The 20,823-nt window shown below is 45.4% G+C and overlaps 1 protein-coding gene across 2 annotated transcripts; it reads right to left on the bottom strand.

Annotated features, from left to right (window-relative positions):
- Positions 1-979: 979 nt before the first annotated feature.
- On the bottom strand, positions 980-17,058 carry LOC310670186 (uncharacterized protein). 2 transcript variants are annotated; one of them, XM_083425022.1, is made up of 8 exons: positions 16,889-17,058; positions 12,570-12,756; positions 12,322-12,448; positions 10,396-10,478; positions 8,332-8,458; positions 6,976-7,058; positions 5,618-5,744; positions 980-4,487 (listed from the first exon to the last, which is right to left on the bottom strand). In XM_083425022.1, exons 1-8 carry the CDS (start codon positions 17,032-17,034, stop codon positions 2,890-2,892), a joined length of 2,478 nt encoding a protein of 825 aa, XP_083281148.1. In that variant the 5' UTR covers positions 17,035-17,058; the 3' UTR covers positions 980-2,889. The 2 variants fall into 2 exon arrangements, with proteins under 2 accessions (XP_083281148.1, XP_083281149.1); XM_083425023.1 differs by lacking the exons at positions 12,322-12,448; positions 16,889-17,058 and having other exon boundaries at positions 12,570-12,670.
- Positions 17,059-20,823: the final 3,765 nt, after the last annotated feature.

Raw genomic sequence — 20,823 nt, 5'->3', positions numbered from 1 at the left:
CCTATCCAACCTGTTTAGAAACCTCCCGGGTAGTCTGTTCTGCTGCCTAACAGCTCTTACGGCCAGAAAGTTCTTTCTAGTGTTTATATAGATATTTAGATGGTTAGTTAGAATAATAGAATCTTAAGAGTTGGATGAGGGACGCGGGTGGCGCTGTGGGTAAAAGCCTCAGCGCCTAGGGCTTGCCGATCGAAAGGTCGGCGGTTCGAATCCCCGCGGCGGGGTGCGCTCCCGTTGTTCGGTCCCAGCGCCTGCCAACCTAGCAGTTCGAAAGCACTCCCGGGTGCAAGTAGATAAATAGGGACCGCTTACTAGCGGGAAGGTAAACGGCTTTCTGTGTGCTGCGCTGGCTCGCCAGAGCAGCGATGTCACGCTGGCCACGTGACCTGGAAGTGTCTGCGGACAGCGCTGGCTCCCGGCCTATACAGTGAGATGAGCGCACAACCCTAGAGTCTGTCAAGACTGGCCCGTACGGGCAGGGGTACCTTTACCTTTACCTTTAAGAGTTGGAAGGGATCCGAGGGTCATCTAGTCCACCCCCCGCAATGCAGGAATCTCGGCTAAAGCACCCATGACAGGTGGCCACCCAACCTCTGCTTAAAAGCCTCCAAAGAAGGAGAGTCCATCATCTCCCGAGGGAGTTTGTTCCGCTGTCAAACAGCTCTGTCAGAAGTTACCAGCCCCTAAGGATGAGCAAATACTTGGAAGCAGGTGGAGAGCGGCTGTGAAATGAGAGCAGAAGATGAAGGAAAGAGAGCTCAGGCACTCAGGGAACTGGGAAACATTAACAGATTCTGCGAAACGGTGCTCTTTTTAGAGAAATACAGCTTGTGTACGCTGATTTTCTTTTATTTGTTAAGCATGGAGAACACACAGACCTGGCTGTTAACTTACAAAATTCTCAACACCAGTTCTCAGGGCACATCTCCCTTGCGACGCTACTGAGTGAAACTCAGGGAAAGAGAACAAGCACTGCGTTGTGAGGAGTTGTTTTTATAATCTATAAAACACCTAGATTGTAGTAAAAAACACATCAACAGAAGACAAAAGCTCCCAACTACAACATGAGATGTTTCAACTCTCACTATGTTTTTTGATATTCGGGCTGCGCACGCAAATCTGTGTTTGTGTGGCCTTGGTTTTTTTTTTTTTTGATATCTGCACATGTGCACCTTTGACATTTCTTCCTAACGCATTTACAAAAACAAATGGGATGTTAATCACAGAGTTTTGCAAGGCAGAAACACTTAACGGAGAAAATCCACCACCAAGCCCAATATTTACACTGAGACACCTGTGTGCATAGAAAAATATTCAATCAAAGAGATGGAGGGGCTGTGTGTTCATCTTCCATTTGAAGCCTGGAAATAACTCTGGCAGGGGTCTCAATTTTTTTTATGCCTTTAGGCACCTCTGAGATTTAGAGATAGGGGGAGCAGTGATATCATATAAGAGTGGCTCTGGGGCATGTCGTCATTCAACAAAAGGCTTCCTTGCTCAAAATGAAAATCTCTAAGCCAGATATGGACCATCTCCAACTTGCATGATTACTGAATGAGACATATTTCCTTTTAACAAACAGCCATTAAGTTAAAGGTCCCTTAGCTGCAAACCAAACCTTAAAATCACAGATCCAGCGCTGATCAACACCACCACTGACAGAGACATTGCTTATAATACAGTGGTTGTTCCGGAGGGAGACCCCCTATAATGATAATCTGGTTTCATACTGATCCATGTCTCAGATCCCAATTGTTTTGCTATGACAGTGCTGGCAAGTACCGGATCTGTGACTTTTGCGTGTGGAGAACATGGGCAGAAAGGAAGAAAGCACCCAGCTGTAGACACATAGAAAACACACACAGCAAGAGACCACCACCCACATTTAGACTGTGCATTTCTGTGGGGCAAAGAGCTGATCCAGTAGAATTAAAACCCACCCTCCTTGCAGGTTTTTATGCAGCTTCCCATCTGTTGGTATAGGAAGTTGTCTACCTCTTCTTCTGCCTCATTATCTTTTTTGTATAAATCTTCATAATATTTTTTAAATTTGTGTATTATTACTTTTGGGTCACCTATAATTTCCTCTCCTATTTTTATTCTACTTATTTGTCTGTGATTTTGCCTCTTTCTCAATTGCCACGCCAGGTATTTTCCCGGTTTATTGGCAAAGCTCAAAATTATTTTGTTGCCACATTCCACTCTACTTTCTGTTCTATTTTGGACGTATATTCTGTCTGTAGTAGCCTAATTTCTTTTTTAATTATATCATTATTTGGTTGTTTGATTTGCTCTTTTTCATTTTTCCTTATTTCTTCCTTTACTTTTGGTGGTTTTTTCCCCCTTTTCACTTTCCTTTTTTATTCTTATGCCTTGTTTTATGAAACATCCCCTGACCACTGCTTTACCGGCATCCCAGAGTGTCCCTACGTCATCAACTTGATTTTTACTCAATTCAAAGTACTCTTTTAATGCATTTTTAGCTAGAGACTGTGTTGATGTCTATGCTCTCTCTCCCTTTTTTTGTCTTCCCCCTTCTCCCAATACACAGACACCTGAGTAGGCATGGGAACCTTGATTATAACATCCTCCAGATAGTGAGGCCCCACAACATGTCCCAAAATCCATTACCAGGAGGCAACGCATTTTGGAAATGCGCTTGGGCAGATCCTTTGGCCAGCGCCGACCACACATAGGAGCTGAACGCTCCCATATGGAAGCATCACTACGTGCTCAGGAGAGGAAGGATGGATGTGGAGGGCAGAGGGGAGCAGCGGTGATTTCACATTTTGTATTAGAAAAGGAGCAAAGCTGAAAGAAAATGCTTCTGTTCCCTTGCTGCCGTTGCTCAGGACAGGTACAGTATGTTACTCCCTGCTTAGCGTTCATTTATACAATGCATGTCCGATGTGGGTCCTCACAATCAAACTCCTGTTTCACGTGGGAGACAAGATTTTGCTGCATATTCAAATCGCTTCTGTGAGTTCTCTGATGATACGTGAGGTTTATCTTATTATTGTAGTTGTTTCCACACTCTAAGCACTTATACGATTTCACCGCCGTGTGAGTTCTTTGATGCAAGTTCAGGCCGGACCTTCTAGTGAAGCTTTTCCCACACTCGGGGCATTGATATGGCTTCTCGCCGCTGTGACTTCTCTGATGCAGATTAAGGCTTGATCTTCTCGTGAAGCCGTTTCCGCATTCCAAGCAGGTATACGGTTTCTGCCCTGTATGAGCTGTCTGGTGAGCAGAGAGGCCTATCTTCTGCGTGAAGCCCTTTCCGCATTCCAAGCATTTGTACGGCTTCTCCCCGGTGTGAGTCCTTCGGTGAAAAGTGAGCCTGCTCTTCTCTTTAAAGCTCTTTCCGCACTCGAGGCACTGATATGGTTTCTCTCCTGTGTGGATTCTCTGATGAGAAGTTAGGGTGCATCGGTGACTGAAGCTCTTCCCGCATTCCACACACTGATATGGCTTCTCCCCTGTGTGGATTCTCTGATGATAGGTGAGGCTCCCCTTATGGCTGAAGCTCTTTCCACACTCTAAGCACCGATATGGTTTCTCCCCTGTATGAGTTGTTTGATGAGCAGCAAGGCCTATCTTCCATGTAAAGCCCTTTCCACATTCCAGGCATTTGTACGGTTTCTCCACCCTGTGGATTCTCTGATGAGAAGTCAGGGTGCAACGTTGACTGAAGCTCTTCCCGCATTCCACGCACTGATATGGCTTCTCCCCTGTGTGAGTCGTTTGATGATAAGTGAAACTTATCTTATGCGTGAAACTCTTTCCACATTCCAGACACTCAAACGGTTTCTCCCCTGTGTGGATTCTCTGATGAGAAGTAAGGCTACAACGTTGGCTGAAGCTCTTTCCACATTCCACACACTGATATGGCTTCTCGCCCGTGTGGATTCTCTGGTGCAGAGTAAGGTTTGTGCTTCGAATGAAACTTTTCCCACATTCCAAGCACTGATATGGCTTCTCCCCTGTGTGGATTCTTTGATGCAAAGTGAGGTTTGAACTTCTGATGAAGCTCTTCCCGCATTCCAAGCACTGGTATGGTTTTTCCCCTGTATGAATTCTTTGGTGGAAAGTTAGGTGTATCTTCTGGCTGAAGCCCTTTCCACATTCCAAGCACTTATATGGCTTCTCCCCTGTATGAATTCTTTTATGAGTCGTAAGATACATCTTCTGACTGAATGTCTTTCCGCATTCTCTGCACTGATATGGTTTCTCGCCAGTGTGGATTTGGCAATGAGCTTCACATTCCAATTTTGGATACACACAGTATTTATCCTTTTCCTGTACTTTTTCTTCTTCTTCTATGATCACAATTTCAGGGTAGCCACTGCCCTGAGTAGCAGAGGATATATTCCACCTGTTCTGATCTGCTTCAGTCTTCTTTCTCAGTTGTTCCTCATTTCTATGTGTGTCCCTTCCTGCCGACATCCAGCATACGTCTCCCATATTCCTGGCTTCCCATTTGTGGCCTGCAGTTGAGAAAGAACACTGGTTAGTACCTGAGTAAGACATGAAATCTTAATAATAATAATAAAAATAAAAATAAAAAATATTTATACCCCGCCCTCCCCAGCCAAGACCGGGTTCAGGGCAGCTAACACCAAGTATAAAAGCATTTGATTAAAATACAACTTAAAAACAAGATTAAAACACAACATTAAAATGCAGCCTCATTTCAGTAGAAACTCAAATCAAAAAACTTTTGGGGGATGAAAACGTCAAATCTTCCCCAAGGCCAACTATCCAGACTGGTCCTACATGGGCCAGAAAAAAGCCAGGGAAGTCCCCAAATAGGAGTTTCATCACAGAAGGAGAAAGGAAAAAGGAAAGATGGGGAGGGGATCAAGTTGATTCCAAGCCAAAGGCCAGGCGGAACATCTCTGTCTTACAGGCCCTGCGGAAGGAAATCAGATCCTGCAGGGCCCTGATCTCATGAGGCAGAGTGTTCCACCAGGCCGGAGCCAGAGTTGAAAAGGCCCTGGCTCTGGTTGAAGCCAATCTAACTTCCTTAGGGCCTGGGACCACTAGGGTGTTGTTATTTATGGACCTTGAGGCTCTCCGTGGGGCATACCTGGCGGTCCTGTAGGTACGAGGGCCCTAGGCCGTGAAGGACTTTAAAAGTCAAAAACAGCACCTTAAATCTGACCCTGTACTCCACCGGGAGCCAGTGCAGCTTGAAAAGCACTGGGTGGATATGCTCCCATGGCAAAGACCCCATGAGGAGCCTCGCTGCAGCATTCTGTACCCGCTGGAGTTTCTCGGACAGCTTCAAGGGCAGCCCCAAGTAGAGCGAATTACAGTAGTCAAGCCTGTGTATATAAAAGCATTTACCATATTTTTCGCTCTATAACATGCACCCGACCATAACACGCACGTAGTTTTTAGAGGAGGAAAATCTGTAGGCATGCCACCCGTAGGCATTCCCTCCATAACACGCACAGACATTTCCCCTTACTTTTTAGGAGGAAAAAAGTGAGTGTTATGGTGCAAAAAATACGGTATAAACCACTTCATATTTTCAAAAGATTCCAATTTAGATGGGCTGCCCGTCAGTTACACATTTTACCATCTCTCTTGACTGGCCTTAAGAAAGTCTTACTGAGATAGGTGACGAGGCGATAATTCTCCTCCATGACATCCCTGTGAAGAGCTCTCTGGTCAGGATCCAGAAGAGCCCACTCCTCCTCAGTAAAATTCACAGACACAGCCTCAAAGGACCACGGACCCTGAAAGAGAAGGGAACATTTGTGTCCTGATAGAAATTAAGAGCGTCTGCTAGCAAAACCCAGAAGTCTCATCAGGGGAGAATGGCTGTGTGTTATCCCACAGAAATTAAACCTTCTGAGGAAGCCTTCATCTCTCTCTCTCTTTTAACTTATACTTTTCAAGTTTATACATTTCACTAATTTTACAATCCTTTCCACATTTCAAAGCTTGACTTCCTTCACCCTCTTTCTGCGGTTCTTTAAATTTATTTTTAATATCTTCTGCATATCCCAATTAACTTAATTTGCTCATTTATTAATCTACTTTAAATACAGTGGTGCCTCGCAAGACGAAAAGAATCCGTTCCGCGAGTCTCTTCGTCTTGCGGTTTTTTTTCGTCTTGCGAAGCAAGCCCATTAGCAGATTAGCACTATTAGAGCTATTAGGGGCTATTAGCAGCTATTAAAGGCTTAAGGGATTAGCGGATTAGCTGCTAAAAGGCTATTAGCGGCTTAGATCAGCTGATAAGCGGCTTAGATCAGCTGTTAAGCGGCTTAGTGAACAGCTGTTAAGCTGCTTAGTGCCTTAGAAAAAGGGGGTGAGGAGCGGGGGAAAAAACCCAGGAATCGCAAGACATTTTCGTCTTGCGAAGCAAGCCCATAGCAAATTCGTTTTGCGAAGCACCTCCAAAACGGAAAACCCTTTCGTCTAGCGGGTTTTCCATCTTGCGAGGCATTCGTCTTGCGGGGCACCACTGTATATACTGCAGGTTATTACAATAATCCTGCCAATGTTCTTATCTGTTTGCAATTTATCTGTAAATGTTCAAGAAACCATTTCCATTCTTTTATATAAAGAAGTTTGTTATCTTGATTTTTTATTCTTCCGGTAAGTTTTGCCATTTCCGCATATTCCTTAAGTTTTTGTATCCGTTCTTCCTTTGCTGGGACTTCTTTCCATATTGGGGGCGAGTAACATTCTTGCCGCTGTAGCAGCACAAATAAATAAATTTCTATACAGTTTAGGTCGTTCTGTCTCTATAATTCCCAAAAGAAAAGCTTCTGGGTGGTTTTTTATTTTATTTTTTACGAACGTTATTTTAAACATCCTTTTCAATTCATAATAGATTACTGCCTTTCTCTTGGGCAGCTCTGACAGAAGCAAAGATGAGGAGAGAATTTCCATCCGGACCAGGGAGATGAGAAGGCTCCTCCTTGACAATCTCCCCAATGACTCTTCCCTGATCCATACCTGATCGTTTGCAACAGCAACTGCTTCCCCTCCAAGGCGAGGAAGGGACGGCTGAGGGGGTCTCGCCAGCATCATCCTGTCACCTGTGAAAGACAAAGATGGCAGGGAAGACCTCATATCTCCAAGGTTTCAAGCTGGGGTCTTTCTGAGGCCTACCTGAAGACGGCCAAGATTGAACCGGAGACCTTCTGCAGGTCACAGATGTTCTGCCGCTTGGGTGAAAGCCCTTCTCTTTTTTTTCTGTTTTTTAAGTTATTTTAATTCTTTTATTTAATTTATTTAACATAATTATTACAAAATAGAAGCAAAACACCGCAAATACATACACACATATACAGTTCAGATAAGCACACATATTTTTAAAAAGAAGAAAAGAGAAAAAAGGAAGAAATGAAAAAAGAAAAAAACAAAGAGAAAAAGAAGAAGAAACACTGGAAGAATCTCCCCCAAACCTATTTTACAAATATCTCAATAATAAAATTTCACTGACTGACTTCCATCGCTTACACTGCACTTCCTATATACATTTTAAGCAAGATTGTATCTGTTATTCCGTATTTTTCCCATACAATCTCATACAAATATTCTAATCAATAAGTTTTCTAAATCTTTCATAAATCTATTCTAAACACAACCAATACCTTACACTTAATCTTTGTCTACATAAATAATAGCATTATAATAGCATTTGACTGCGAAAGCCCTTCTCATGGGGGCGACAACATCTACAGTGGTGAAACATTTGCACACCACAAGTTTTTGGGATAAAAAAATACAATTTGCAAATGCCGTCAACTGAAATATGCATTTGCAACAGCTACAAGGATGGCGACACGTCCTCATATACAAGAAGTGTCCTGTTGACATGTAAAAATAATAGTAATTCATGGACGTAATGAGGAATAGAATGTTGTTGTTGTTGTTGTTTAGGAATAGAATAGAATCATAGAATTGGAACGGACCAGAGGGTCACCCGTGGAGGGACATAATAATTATCATACCTTCGGTTTAGTTCCCGTGGGTGAAAAGCCATGGGTGGCAAACATGTCGATAAAAACATCGTTTAAAACATTGCAAAGCCAGTTAAGAACAATCGCATGTACTCTAAATAACTATCATCATACACTAAAGAAATGTTTTTCTGCCAAGATTGATGGACTACAACCCCCATCACCCCCAGCTATCTAACATGGGCTGGTCAGGGATGATGGGAGTTGTAGTCCGACATTTGGGGATCCAAGGTTGAAGAAGGTTGCACTAGGGAAAGGATCCAAAGCGAGGTCCAAATGCAATAGAAGCCCTAAAACCATTTACACAAACACAACGAGTAAAAGAGCTGAAGACACAACGTCTTACCGAGACAGGCGACGAGAAGATAATTCTCCTCCATGACTTCTCTGTGCAGAGCTCTCTGGTCAGAATCCAGCAGAGCCCATTCCTCTGCCGTGAAATCCACTGCCACGTCCTCAAAATAAATTCGAGCCTGAAAAGAAAAGGAAAACGTCGGCCCTTTCGCAGACAATGTCACAATTCTCTACTTGCAAAATCCGGAAGACTCAACAAGGAAAAGTGGCTGAAGTTTACAGCATGTTATTCCCTGAAGGAGAACTACTTGAAAATGATTTACAGATGATATTTGACTCCGAGTAGGCATGCACGGGTGACGGGTGGGATGTGGGTGGCGCTGTGGTCTAAACCACAGAGCCCAGGGCTTGCCAATCAGAAGGTCGGCAGTTCGGATCCCCGCGATGGGGTGAGCTCCCGTTGCTCGGTCCCTGCTCCTGCCAACCTAGCAGTTCAAAAGCACATCAAAGTGCAATTAGATAAATAGGTACCGCTCCGGCGGGAAGGTAAACGGCGTTTCCGTGCGCTGCTCTGGTTCGCCAGAAGCAGCTTTGTCATGCTGGCCACATGACCCGGAAGCTGTATGCCGGCTCCCTCGGCCAATAAAGCGAGATAAACGCCGCAACCCCAGAGTTGGTCACGACTGGACCTAATGGTCAGGGGTCCCTTTACCTTTAAAAGAATCTAAAGAAGAGATAGGAGCATTGGGTGGGTATGGAAGAGCATAAAAGGTTGATATATGAAAAACTTTATCAATTTACAGAGCACTCTGATATATTCATTAAATCTGGTTTGTGGCACAGGTCATCCCCCGGCAAATTTTGAGCACTGCTGTGCAGAATCTAGCAACATTGCATGTCGTAGCAGGATCAGTACCTGAGAGCAGCAGGGAGGTATAGAATTGCCCTGTGCGTCCTGGGTACTTATGAAGTAGTGGGGAAATCAGGCTTAGTCCTGCTGGCCACATGACCCGGAAGCTGTCTACGGACAAACGCCGGCTCCCTGGGCCTATAGAGCGAGATGAGCGCCGCAACCCCAGAGCCGTCCATGACTGGACTCAACAGTCAGGGGTCATTTACCTTTAGAAATGCTAAGATGTATAAGATTGAATCAGGTAAGTGCTTGAGATGCAAAGAGGTAGAAGGAACATCCTTTCATATGTGGTGGACATGTAAAAGGGTAAAAGAGTATTGGGAAATAATTTATAATGAATTGAAAAAAATGTTTAAAAGCACTTTCCCCCCAAAATCAGAGTCCTTTCTGTTGAGGATAATTCAATTTAAACTGATGGAATATGTGCAGTTTGCGGATATAACATATAGAATAAGAGAACAAAAAGAGCATACATTTAGAGAAGTTTGGAAAATGTTTATTGAATATATGGGGGGAAATTGTGTACACTTGAAAATGTTGGCAGCATTAAGATAAATTCAGCAGTGCAAATAAGTTTTGGTGGAAGTAATAACGGAATACTGAATGCTTTAGTTTATATAAAATATGCAGGGATTTATGCTCTGCAAAATGAACCACGGAAAGAAAAGGGAAGTCATTGATAAGAAAGCGGCAGAGATAGCACAGGATAGTGCGCACCCCGGAAATTATCTCTTTCAGCTTCTGCCTTCTGGAAGAAGGTACAGGGTTATAAAGACTAGGACTAGCCGCCTGAGAAACAATTTCTATCTAAATGCAATTTTGGTTTTAAATGCAGTGTAAGGTAGTCTCTGCGGGGGGCTAACTAGGCTGGGATAGCAGGCTTGTTGGTTTTTGAATGTCTGGTATAGATTTTTTCAATTTTGTTGTTCTGTATGGGACAATGACAATAAAGATTATTGTATCGTATCAAGAAGTGGCTGGGTATTATCCTGCAGGACTTCTCGGGTGGCACCCACAGCCTCTTCGGTGGGCAGCCTAGAAAGAAGCGACGAGATTCCTGCATTGCAGGGGGGGTTGGACTAGATGACCGTTCGGTCCCTTCCAACTCTAAGATGCTATGAATGTATAAGGAGGACAGAGAATCGTTCAGATGCAGGGAGGTGGCTTCCTCTTGGCAGCCTTCCCTGGGATGCTTCTACCTACCTGAAATGTAGCTTGTGCAGGTTCTTCCGCTCCCCCATGAGGAAAAGATGCCCAAGGAGTTGTTCCTGGCATTAACCCACCACCTGTGAGAGAGAAAGGTGATGGGAAGCCATCAGAGCGCACGTTAATCTCAGAGGCTGCGTGACAAATTTCTTTTTTCTTTTACCGTATTTTTCGCCCTATAGGACGCACTTTTTCCCCTCCAAAAATGAAGGGGAAATGTGTGTGCATCCTATGGGGCGAATGCAGGCTTTCACTGAAGCCTGGAGAGCGAGAGGAGTCGGTGCGCACCGACCCCTCTCGCTCTCCAGGCTTCAGGAGAGCCCCACCGCCAGTCCCACAAACTGGGGGGGAGAAGCCTGACTTGGTTAGAAGGCTGGCGGGGGGGAGAAGGCTGCTCCTCCCTGTCGCCAGCCCCGCAAACTCGGGGGACAGCGGGAGAGGCGCAGCGCGCCTTTCCCGCTGTCCTCCGAATTGGTTAGAAGGCTGGCGGAGGGCTTCCCCCTCCTCCAGCCCCGCAAGCTCCCAGAGCGAGGCCAAAGCTGCACGCACCTTCGGCCTCGCTCTGGGTCCCGTTCTGGGAGCTGGGGGAGGGGGAAGCTGGGGCTTCCCCCGCCCCAGCCCCGCGCCTGGGGGGGAAATTTTTTTCCCCTTTATTTCTCCCCCCCCCCCCCAAATCTAGGTGCGTCCTATGGGCCGGTGCGTCCTATCGGGCGAAAAATACGGTAATTTAAAGCATTCTTTTGAAATTTCTAGGTCCGCGTTGACATCACAAAACGACACACCCGTCCTATGTATCTTGAACGTCCCTTTGCATTATGCGGTTTAGTTGTGCAAAACTACAGCTCATCCCATTTTTCCTCTTGGGGAGAAATCCAAGGGGTCATCAAGGAATGCCGTTCTGAACTGGGGGGAAATCTGAAAACCAGCATCCTTTCGTGCCCTGTTTCAGGAAAACATCAAAGCATCCCACAGATTTATTGCGGGGCGGTCCAACTTCTCATGAGTCGCAAGAGAACTCTGACGTAGAATAAGGGGGCCACACACTTAATTAGATTTCCATATTGAAGATTGAAGTGTTCACAATAGATTTAATATTATACAGTCATACCTCATGTTACGTCCGCTTCCTGTTATGTTCTTTCAGGTTACGTCCCGCGGCGACCCGGAAGTACTGGAAAGGGTTACTTCTGGGATTCGCCGCTCACGCATGCGCAGAAGTGCAAAATGACGTCACACGCATGCGCAGAAGCGCTGAATCGCAACCCACGGGTTGCACTCTTTTCATGTTGCGAACGGGCCTCCGGAACAGATCCCATTCACAACCAGAGGTACGACTGTATACAGTGGTGCCCCACAAGACGAATGCCTCGCAAGACGGAAAACCCGCTAGACGAAAGGGTTTTCCGTTTTGGAGGTGCTTCGCAGGACAAATTTCTCTATGGGCTTGCTTTGCAAGACGAAAATGTCTTGCAATTCCTGGGGGTTTTTTTTCGCTCCCCACCCCCTTTTTCTAAGGCACTAAGCTGCTAATAGCCTTTTAGCAGCTAATCCGCTAATCCCTTAAGCCTTTAATAGCTGCTAATAGCCGCTAAACCGCTAATAGCGCTAATCCGCTAATCCACTAATGGGCTTGCTTCACAAGACGAAAAAACCGCTAGATGAAGAGACTCACGGAACAGATTCTTTTCGTCTTGCGAGGCACCACTGTATATAATATTTAACACACAGTTAATAGATTTAATAATTTAAAAAGTTTAATACACAAAATAAATTACGGACTTCCGTTAACAGCGCATGACACAAAAAATGAAATTTAAAGGTTTTAAGATGTTTTTTTCATGAACATTGATGAGACCCTGCCAAAAGAGGCCTCCCGGGCCAGACCCACCCTGATCAATAAAAAATGATCAATTTAAAACTTACCCAGCGAGGTGTCACCTAAGTCACTCTCTGGCACAGACTGCCTATGTAGGGGATTCTCTCTGGCGTCTGAGGGAAGCTTCTCTGCCCCGCGGAAATCTGTGGCCACTTCTGCAAACAGATCCTGGAGCTGAAACAGCAATGAATGGCGAGGATTATTAGGAAAGTAAGGACAGAGGCAAAGGCCTCTGTGGTTTGGCACATTCCTCCTTGCAGGACTTTGGGAAAGAGTTCAGCAATTTTGCGCTCACCTGCTGCTCTGCCTGACTCAGGAGGAAACTTTTAGTCAAGGCCACCATCTGGGAACTGGACTCTGCTCCACATTCTCTGACCCAGCTCTCCATCTCCGCTGAAGGACAGCCAGGAACTGCTCCAAAATCACCAGGTCCAGGATCTGATTTTTCATGTGTTGCCCCGACTCGCAGACAGTGTATTAAGCTGTTGAAACCAACATTACTAATGAAGGTGTGTTTTCGCTCTCGTTGGGAACATTTTTAATGGTTTCACATGGCTCAAAGTAACATCTCTTTGCTGCGTCCGAGCTCAGGTAGGCTGCTGCTATATATGGAGGCTCCATTTCCCACACAACTAATCCCATTGCCCATTCGCTACATCCTTGCATCTTACTAACTGGGCCCCTTTGTCCATATCCTATTATTATACAGACACAATGTCTAGGCAGCGGTTCTCAGCCTGTGGGTCCCCAGATGTTGTTGGACTACAACTCCCCTCATCCCTGAGCTCTGGCCTTGCTAGCTAGGGGCGATGGGAGTTGTAGTTCAACAACATCTGGGGACCCACAGGTCGAGAAAGGCTGGTCTAGAGGAAAACACAACACGCCTCCATCCACCTATGCTTCGATATTATATTCAGGCACAACACAGGCCATTCAATTTCATTTTAAAATGTATTTTAAAAATCAGGTTTAAGAAACAGCCACCATCAAATCATACAAAACACCAGCAATTGGTTGGTCACTGTGAGAACAGGATTCTGGACCAGATGGCACCATTGGCCTGATCCTGCATTGCCCTTTTTATATTAACAAAAACATAAACCTTCATCACAACCAAGTCAGGTGCCAAATCCCTCATGCAAAGTCTGGATCAGGCCCATCACTAGATTCCCCTCCCCCCCCCTTCCATAGCTGTCAACTTTTCCCTTTTCTTGCGAGGAATCCTATTCGGAATAAGGGAATTTCACTTTTAAAAAAAGGAAATGTTGACAGCTATGCTCCCTTCCTTTGACCATATCTATTTGCAAAGGGAGAAACTCTCCACATCTGCTTCCAGGGTGCAGTTCACAAAACTTTAACTAGGCACGTTGGTGGTTTGGCCTCAACCAAGGAAAACCAGATCAGGATTCCTTCATTGCAAGGGGTTGGACAAGATGACCTTGGGTGTACCGGCGGGGTATAAATAATAAATTATTATTGCAGTGGTACCTCAGGTTACAAGTGCTTCAGGTTACAGACTCCGCTAACCCAGAAATAGTACCTCAGGTTAAAAACTTTACCTCAGGATGAGAACAGAAATTGCGAGGCAGCAGCGGGAGGCCCCATTAGCTAAAGCGGTGCTTCAGGTTAAGAACAGTTTCAGGTTAAGAATGGACCTCTGGAACGAATTAAGTTCTTAACCCGAGGTACCACTGTATTATGATGATTCTATTAGAAAGCTCCCAGTTTCCAGCTGTTGGAACCATAACCCCACTTGCAAAACTCCAAATCTCCAGCCTCTGTCTTGGGGGTGTGGGGGGGGGGGTGTGTAGAGATATCAGGAGTCCCAAATCTCCTGTCAGCTGGAGAGAAATACTTTTCTTCTCCTGTCAGCAGCATCTTCTCTCTCTCTCTCTCTCTCTCTCTCTCTCTCTCTCTCTCTCTCTCTGTGTGTGTGTGTGTGTGTGTTGGGGCATCTGTTTGCCACAAGAAGCAATGGAGTGCGCATCCAGGGGTGAAGTCAAATCACAGCACTGAAGTGACCTCCCCAGGGTGCAGGCTTGTGTCTGGAGGTATGGAAAGCAGAGCGAGACGTTTGGCACCATTTTGGCTGCAGGAGTTCATCGAATAGCAAAGTTAGAAGGGACGCCAAGGGTCATCTACTGACTGTGCCCCCAAATACCCCAGTAATAAGATCATTAAGTTTGCAGATGATAAAAGGGTGGTTGGTTTAATGGCGGCTGGAGAGGGGGAGGCGGCCTATAGGAAGGAAGTTGAGCAGTTGGGGGAGTGGTGCAGGAAAAACAACTTACTCCTTAAAGAAAACAAAAGAGATTATTGTGGACTTTAGGAAATGTAAATTGAATATTCAGCCACTTATTATTGAGGGGATGTGCGTGGAACAGGTCTCGGTGTTTCGATTTCTGGGAATGGAGTTGAGAGACGACCTAATCTGGGGGGAAAACAGCAAAGACCTGATGAAGAGAGCGCAGCAGAGGTTCAATTTTCTGAGAATCCTCCGCAAAAACAATCTCTCAAAGGACCTGTTGATGGCATTTTACCATTTACTGTTGAGTGTATTAACTTATGGTCTGTGTGTGTGGTTTGGGAGCTGCACAGTCAGGGGAAAAACAATGCTGTCCAGGGTTGTAAAGACTGCGGAGAGAGTAACTGGGCGCACTCTTCCCACCTTGGATCAAATCTATGCTTCCAGGTGTCACAAGAAAGCGGCAGAGACAGCGCAGGATAGTGCGCACCCCGGAAATGATCTCTTTCAGCTTCTGCCTTCTGGAAGAAGGTACAGGGTTATAAAGACTAGGACTAGCCGCCTGAGAAACAGTTTGTATCCAAATGCGATTTTGGTTTTAAACACAGTGTAAGGTAGTCTCTGTGGGAGTATATTGTATTTTAAAAATGGGGTATCTGAGTTTTTAGGGGGTTAACCAGGCTGGGATAGCAGGCTTGTTGGCTTTTGAATGTCTGATGTAGATTTTTTCAATTTCGTTGCTCTGTATGGGACAATGACAATAAAGATTATTGTATCCTATGTAGCCCAATCCCATGCAATGCAGTTACTGGAACAAGACACACAAGACACCATCCAACTGCCTTACGGACTCCCCTCCACATTTGTGGAGGGTTTAAGCAGAGGTTGGACGGTCATCTATCTTGCGTGAGTGAGTCAAGATTCCTGAATTGTAGGGTGTTGGGCTAGATGACCCTATACGGGCCTAGGACCCTCGTACCTACAGGATATGTCCCACAGAGGACCTTACGGTCTTCAAATAAAAACATATTGGAGATCCCGGGCCACAGGGAGGTTAGGTAAAGGTAAAGGTAAAGGGACCCCTGACCATTAGGTCCAGTCGTGACTGACTTTGGGGTTGCGGCGCTCATCTCGCTTTATTGGCCGAGGGAGCCGGCGTACAGCTTCCGGGTCATGTGGTCAGCATGACATAGCCACTTCTGGCAAACCAGAGCAGCGCACGGAAACGCCGTTTACCTTCCCGCCGGAGCGGTACCTATTTATCTACTTGCACTTTGACGTGCTTTCGAACTGCTAGGTTGGCAGGAGCAGGGACAGAACAAAGGGAGCTCACCTCGCCGATCTTCTGATCAGCAAGTCCTAGGCTCTGTGGTTTAACCCACAGTGCCACCCGCGTCCCTACAGGGAGGTTAGGCTGGCCTCAACCAGAGCTAGGGCTTTTTCGGTTGTGGCCCCAATCTGGTGGAACGCTCTGTCACAAGAGACTAGGGCCCTGCGGGACTTGGCATCTTTCCGCAGGGCCTGCAAGACAGAGCTGTTCCACCAGGCCTTTGGCCAGGGCACAGTCTGACCCCCTCCTTCTGTAATCCTCATAGAACGCTAGCCCAATGGTTGCCATTAAGTTGATTCTTAATTGATTTTAGAATGATTTGATTGTGATTTTATGTAAACTATGCTTTGAGCCCGGCTTCAGCTGGGGAGGGCGGGATATAAATAAAATTTTATTTTAATATTATTATTATTATGACCCACGGTGTCCCTCCCATCTCTACATCTCCATGACAGAAGGTCCCCTCCGTGTGCGTCTTGCAAACTGTGCTACTTTTACTGTAGTTAGCTGCTCTGAGCCATAGCTGTCAACTTTCCCCTTTTCTTGCGAGGAATCCTATTCGTAATAAGGGAATTCCCCTTTAAAAAAAGGGGAAAGTTGCCAGCTATGCCCCGGCTTTGGCTGGGGAGGGCAGGATATAAATGAAATTTTATTTTATTCTTATTCTTATTCCCCACGGGGTCCCTCCCATCTCCGTGTGCCTCATGCAAAGTCTGCAAGTGCCCCCCCCCCCACCTCGCAGAAAAAAAGCAAAGGACCCTCTTAGCTTTGCAGAGCGGAGGAAGGGAAGCCAAGGAAAGCCAGCTGCGCTCCCTGGAATCTCTAGCGGAGAAACGGATCTGCCCAGTAGATCCCGGGGCGAAAGGGGGCCGAGGGTCTCGCTTTCTCCCACTTGCACCCTAGCAATCGGCTGATACCCCAACCCAAAATTGCAACCCCATACCAGGGAGGAGGGGTCTCCTAGCATCCTCCTCCCTGCGACCCTGTGGATCCCCTCCAGCCCAATGCACAAAGGGGTCGGGGGAGGGGGGTGTCTCACCGGATCCGGCCTCGGCTGCAGCGCCGGGAGGGGTGCAGATCAGCCGCTTCCCTCCACGTGAGGAGCCGGGCAGGAAAAGGACTGGGAGACGGAGGGAAACTCCTCCCCCGATGGCTTTCCTCTCTAGCAACGGAAGCTCCGTTCATCTTAACCCTTGGAAAATCGAGCAGCGAAAAACACACACACACACACACACAAAAATCCCCTCTATTAGTATTAGTATTAGGCAGAAACATGCATGGCAGACACTAACACGGGGGAAATGGAAAGGGAGCTGGCCGTGCAATCAGTTAGAGCATGAGGCTCTCTCGGGGTCCTGGGTTCGAATCCTACATTGCAGCGGGTTGGACTAGATGACCGCTGGCGATCCCTGTGAAGTTGCATTTCCTCCTCCTCCTCTGGCGCAGAGAGAACGATCAGAGCTCTTCGGAGAAACAAAGCGACTTTTGGTGGGTGGGATCGGGCTAGCTAGGAAGAGATGGAGGCGGAGAGGAGGGGGGCTTGATTTATTTGGGGCTGGGGGAGAGAAGAAAGGGACCAAAAACAAACAAACACCCCACACACTTTTGAGGCTTGGGGGTGTAGCAGGAACACCCCCCCCCATCATTCAGTTTGTACAGACTTCAAACACACTCACACTCACACACTACATACGCTACACTTCTGTTATAAATTCATAGAAAATCAACCATACATCAGATTTGCACTGTTCCACTTTTATTTTACTCCATGAAGGAAGGACTACAAAATGGGGAAGGTTTGATATACAGGCCACCATAATCCCTTGAGCATAGGATCACATCCACAGGAGCCCTGCCCAGTTGCTATGCCAACCCTGATGGTCTCAGACAGACGACCATCAACCCTGCATACACAAGTGGATTCAACACGGACTATAACAAAAGAACAGTGATTGGATTTCCCCTCAGGGGGCAGGAAACTGCAATCTCCCCTTTGTCACCTGGAAAAGTACTCATGGGGAGGGGAGAAAGGAGGAACCAGCCAGGTGACAGGACACTCAGGTTACCACCACAACTCCTCCCTCAACCCCTCCTTTCTGTAATGTATGCATGATGTTTCTGGGGGTGGGCTTGACCTAGAGGAGGGGAATTTCAAAAGTTTTTATAAGGTCTTGCACACCGTTGTTCTGGGTCTTTCCTCTCTCCTGCGAGTGAGGGGAACACCCTGCTGCAACAGTACAATAAAGGCCAAGCCTACAGGCTGCTGATTTGCTCCAATTTACTCTGGTTGGTGTCTTTACTTTTTGTCCAAGGGAGCCCTCGGATTTTTCCGGTAACAGGGGTTTCTCCTTGCAGTTCAAAGTGGGGCCCAAACTGCATCTTACGACCTCCTTGGAAGCCCCCCAAACTCTCTCTTCCCCCCTGTTTCTGCCGGACTATAGATGCCCCTCTACTGCTTTGATCGATGGAACTGCCACCGTTAGTGGTGCCACGTGGTACCTGTACAAAATCGGTCTTTTATTGGCGCGGCAGCAGCTAGACTTTGGAACTCGCTGCCTCTTGAATCCACAGGGATGGGGGTTCGATCTGGGGCGGGGCGGGTCCCTGGCATTTGCCTCCCGTGCGATGAAAATAGGAAGGGCAGCGGCAGGGGAAAACTCAGGAGGAGGAGGAGGAAAATGTGGTTTCCTTTCCCAGCTCTGCAATTTTTAGATCGGTGGAATAACCTTTAGAAGGCATTGGAAAGTAGCCCTGTGAAGGTGTTTTGGTTTTTTTTTTAAAGTGCAATGTTATATTACATTTTTTATATATATAATAATTTTTCTTAGTTTTCAATTACAGTCCAATAATAATTGTTGTTTAGGCGAGTCCGACTCTTTGTGACCCCATGGACCAGAGCACGCCAGGCACTCCTGTCTTCCCCGGCGTTTCGTCAAATTCATGTTGGAGTCCAATAATAGCCTCATTATAACAATGCCAAATTATAATACCAATTATTCAAATGGTTTGGTGGTTTTCTTTATTTCTGCGTTCCAAAATCTTATTAATTTCAGTTACATTCCGGTCAAAATAGCAATCCCTTATACAACAACTACAATGTTAACAACCTGTATTTGCGTTGACACATTAAATGATTTATAAAATTAGAAGCGAGGCACTCAGACTGTATCCTTCTTCTTCCTGTGTGTGGCAATTATTCCGCCTGTGGTGTGTCTTCCTGTCCTTGTAAAATATGTTTACAGTGGTACCTCGGTTCTCAAACAACTTGGTACTAAAACAACTTGGAACCGAAACACTGCAAACCCAGAAGTGTTCCGGTTTGCAAACTTTTTTTGGAAGCTGAACGTGCTCCATTTTGAGTGTTGCCACACTTCCGTTTTGAGTGATACGCTGAGGTCTGCCTGTTTTTGCTACTTATTTTGCGTTCTTGTTTTTGCGGCTCTTTTTGTTTTGTTTTTGTGACTGTGTGGAACCCAGGTCAGCTACTGATTGATTGTGTGGTTGCAGTACATTGTTTATTGCTTTCATTTTATGGCTCAATGGTCTCGTTAGATAGTAAAATTCATGTTCAATTGCTGTTTTAGGGGTTGTTTTCAGAAGTCTGGGACGGATTAATCCATTTTGCATTACTTTCTATGGGAAAGCGCGCCTTGTTTTGGAATGCTTTGGTTTGGGAACAGACCTCCGGAATGGATTAAGTTTGAGAACCAAGGTACCAATGTATATTAATCCTGAGGGTAATGCCCATTCCCCTCCCCTTAACAAGGCTTTGGGATTTTGCTTGTAGGCCGGTCTATTTTGATATTTGCAAGGAAGCATTTCGCCCCCTCCCCCCTCTCAGGACTCAGTTTCACTGAAGAGGAATGGGCTCTGCTGGGTCCTGACCAGAAAGCCCTGAACAGCCAAATTATGAAGGAGATTTGCAGGATCGTGTCCTCTCTCGGTAAGGTTCCCTTTTACTCTGCTTGATGATAAAATATTTTCAGAAATGCAAGTAAATTAACTGGCAATACTCAACAGGTTTACCATCTGTGTGTCAGCATCAAAAGTCTTATTGTTTTGGTCCAGCGAGATTTATCTATTTGTGTACATCTTCCGTATATCTCTTTCTATAGCTCTGCTTCTGTTTATCTACCGTTTTCCCATTTAACAAAAATCCACAGGACGATTAACCCTGGTCAGATGCCAGTAGAAAAAGTAAAAATTATTCTCATATTATTTGTAACAATGATTTATTGATTGCCTTAAATATGATTGCCTTCTATGGCGAAACTTACCAGAACAATAAGAAATCAAGTTAACATTTTTTTAAAATAAAAGAATGGAAATGGTTTATTGAATATTTACAGATAAATTGTAAACAGATAAAAATATTCGTAGTATTATTGTAATAACCTGCAGTTTCATACCAGTATATTTTGAAAGAAGATGAATAAATGAGCAAACTAAGTCAATTTGGATATGCAGAAGATATTAAAAATAAATTTAAGGAAGTGCAGAAAGAGGAGGAAGGAAGTCAAACCTTGAAATATCAAAATGATTGTAAAATTAGTGAAATGTATAAACGTGAAAAGTATTTTTAAATTTTTTTTTTTAAATAATTGTTTGCCTTCTAAACCACCGTTTCAAGGCAATTTATATAAAAAAAAGTTTTAAAAAGAAGTTATATACACAAAGGCAACAAATAAAAATAAGACTAAAACCGTAACAAGTGGACACCCATTATTAAAATCTATTTATCCAGCTGGAAAAGGTCCCAATTCCCACCCCCCGAAAGGGATGCCATTCCACAGAAAACAGACAGTGACACTAAAAGCCCCATTCTGGGTGTGTGCTTTGGAGATCTTTGGAACTTGCAGGAGAATCTCTGCTGTATATCTGGGACTGAGCAGAACAGGGACTTGCATGTGAGTACAAACTCCTTGAACTCAGCCCAGTAGCGGATTGGTAGCAAGTGCAAATCCCACTAGCAGG

This window comes from Podarcis tiliguerta, assembly GCF_965153285.1.
Source record: "Podarcis tiliguerta genome assembly, chromosome: 2".
In the NCBI taxonomy this organism is placed as follows: Eukaryota; Metazoa; Chordata; class Lepidosauria; order Squamata; family Lacertidae; genus Podarcis; species Podarcis tiliguerta.
The sequence above is the reverse complement of the archived record's forward strand: the minus strand, read 5'-3'. Positions and strand labels throughout refer to the sequence as shown.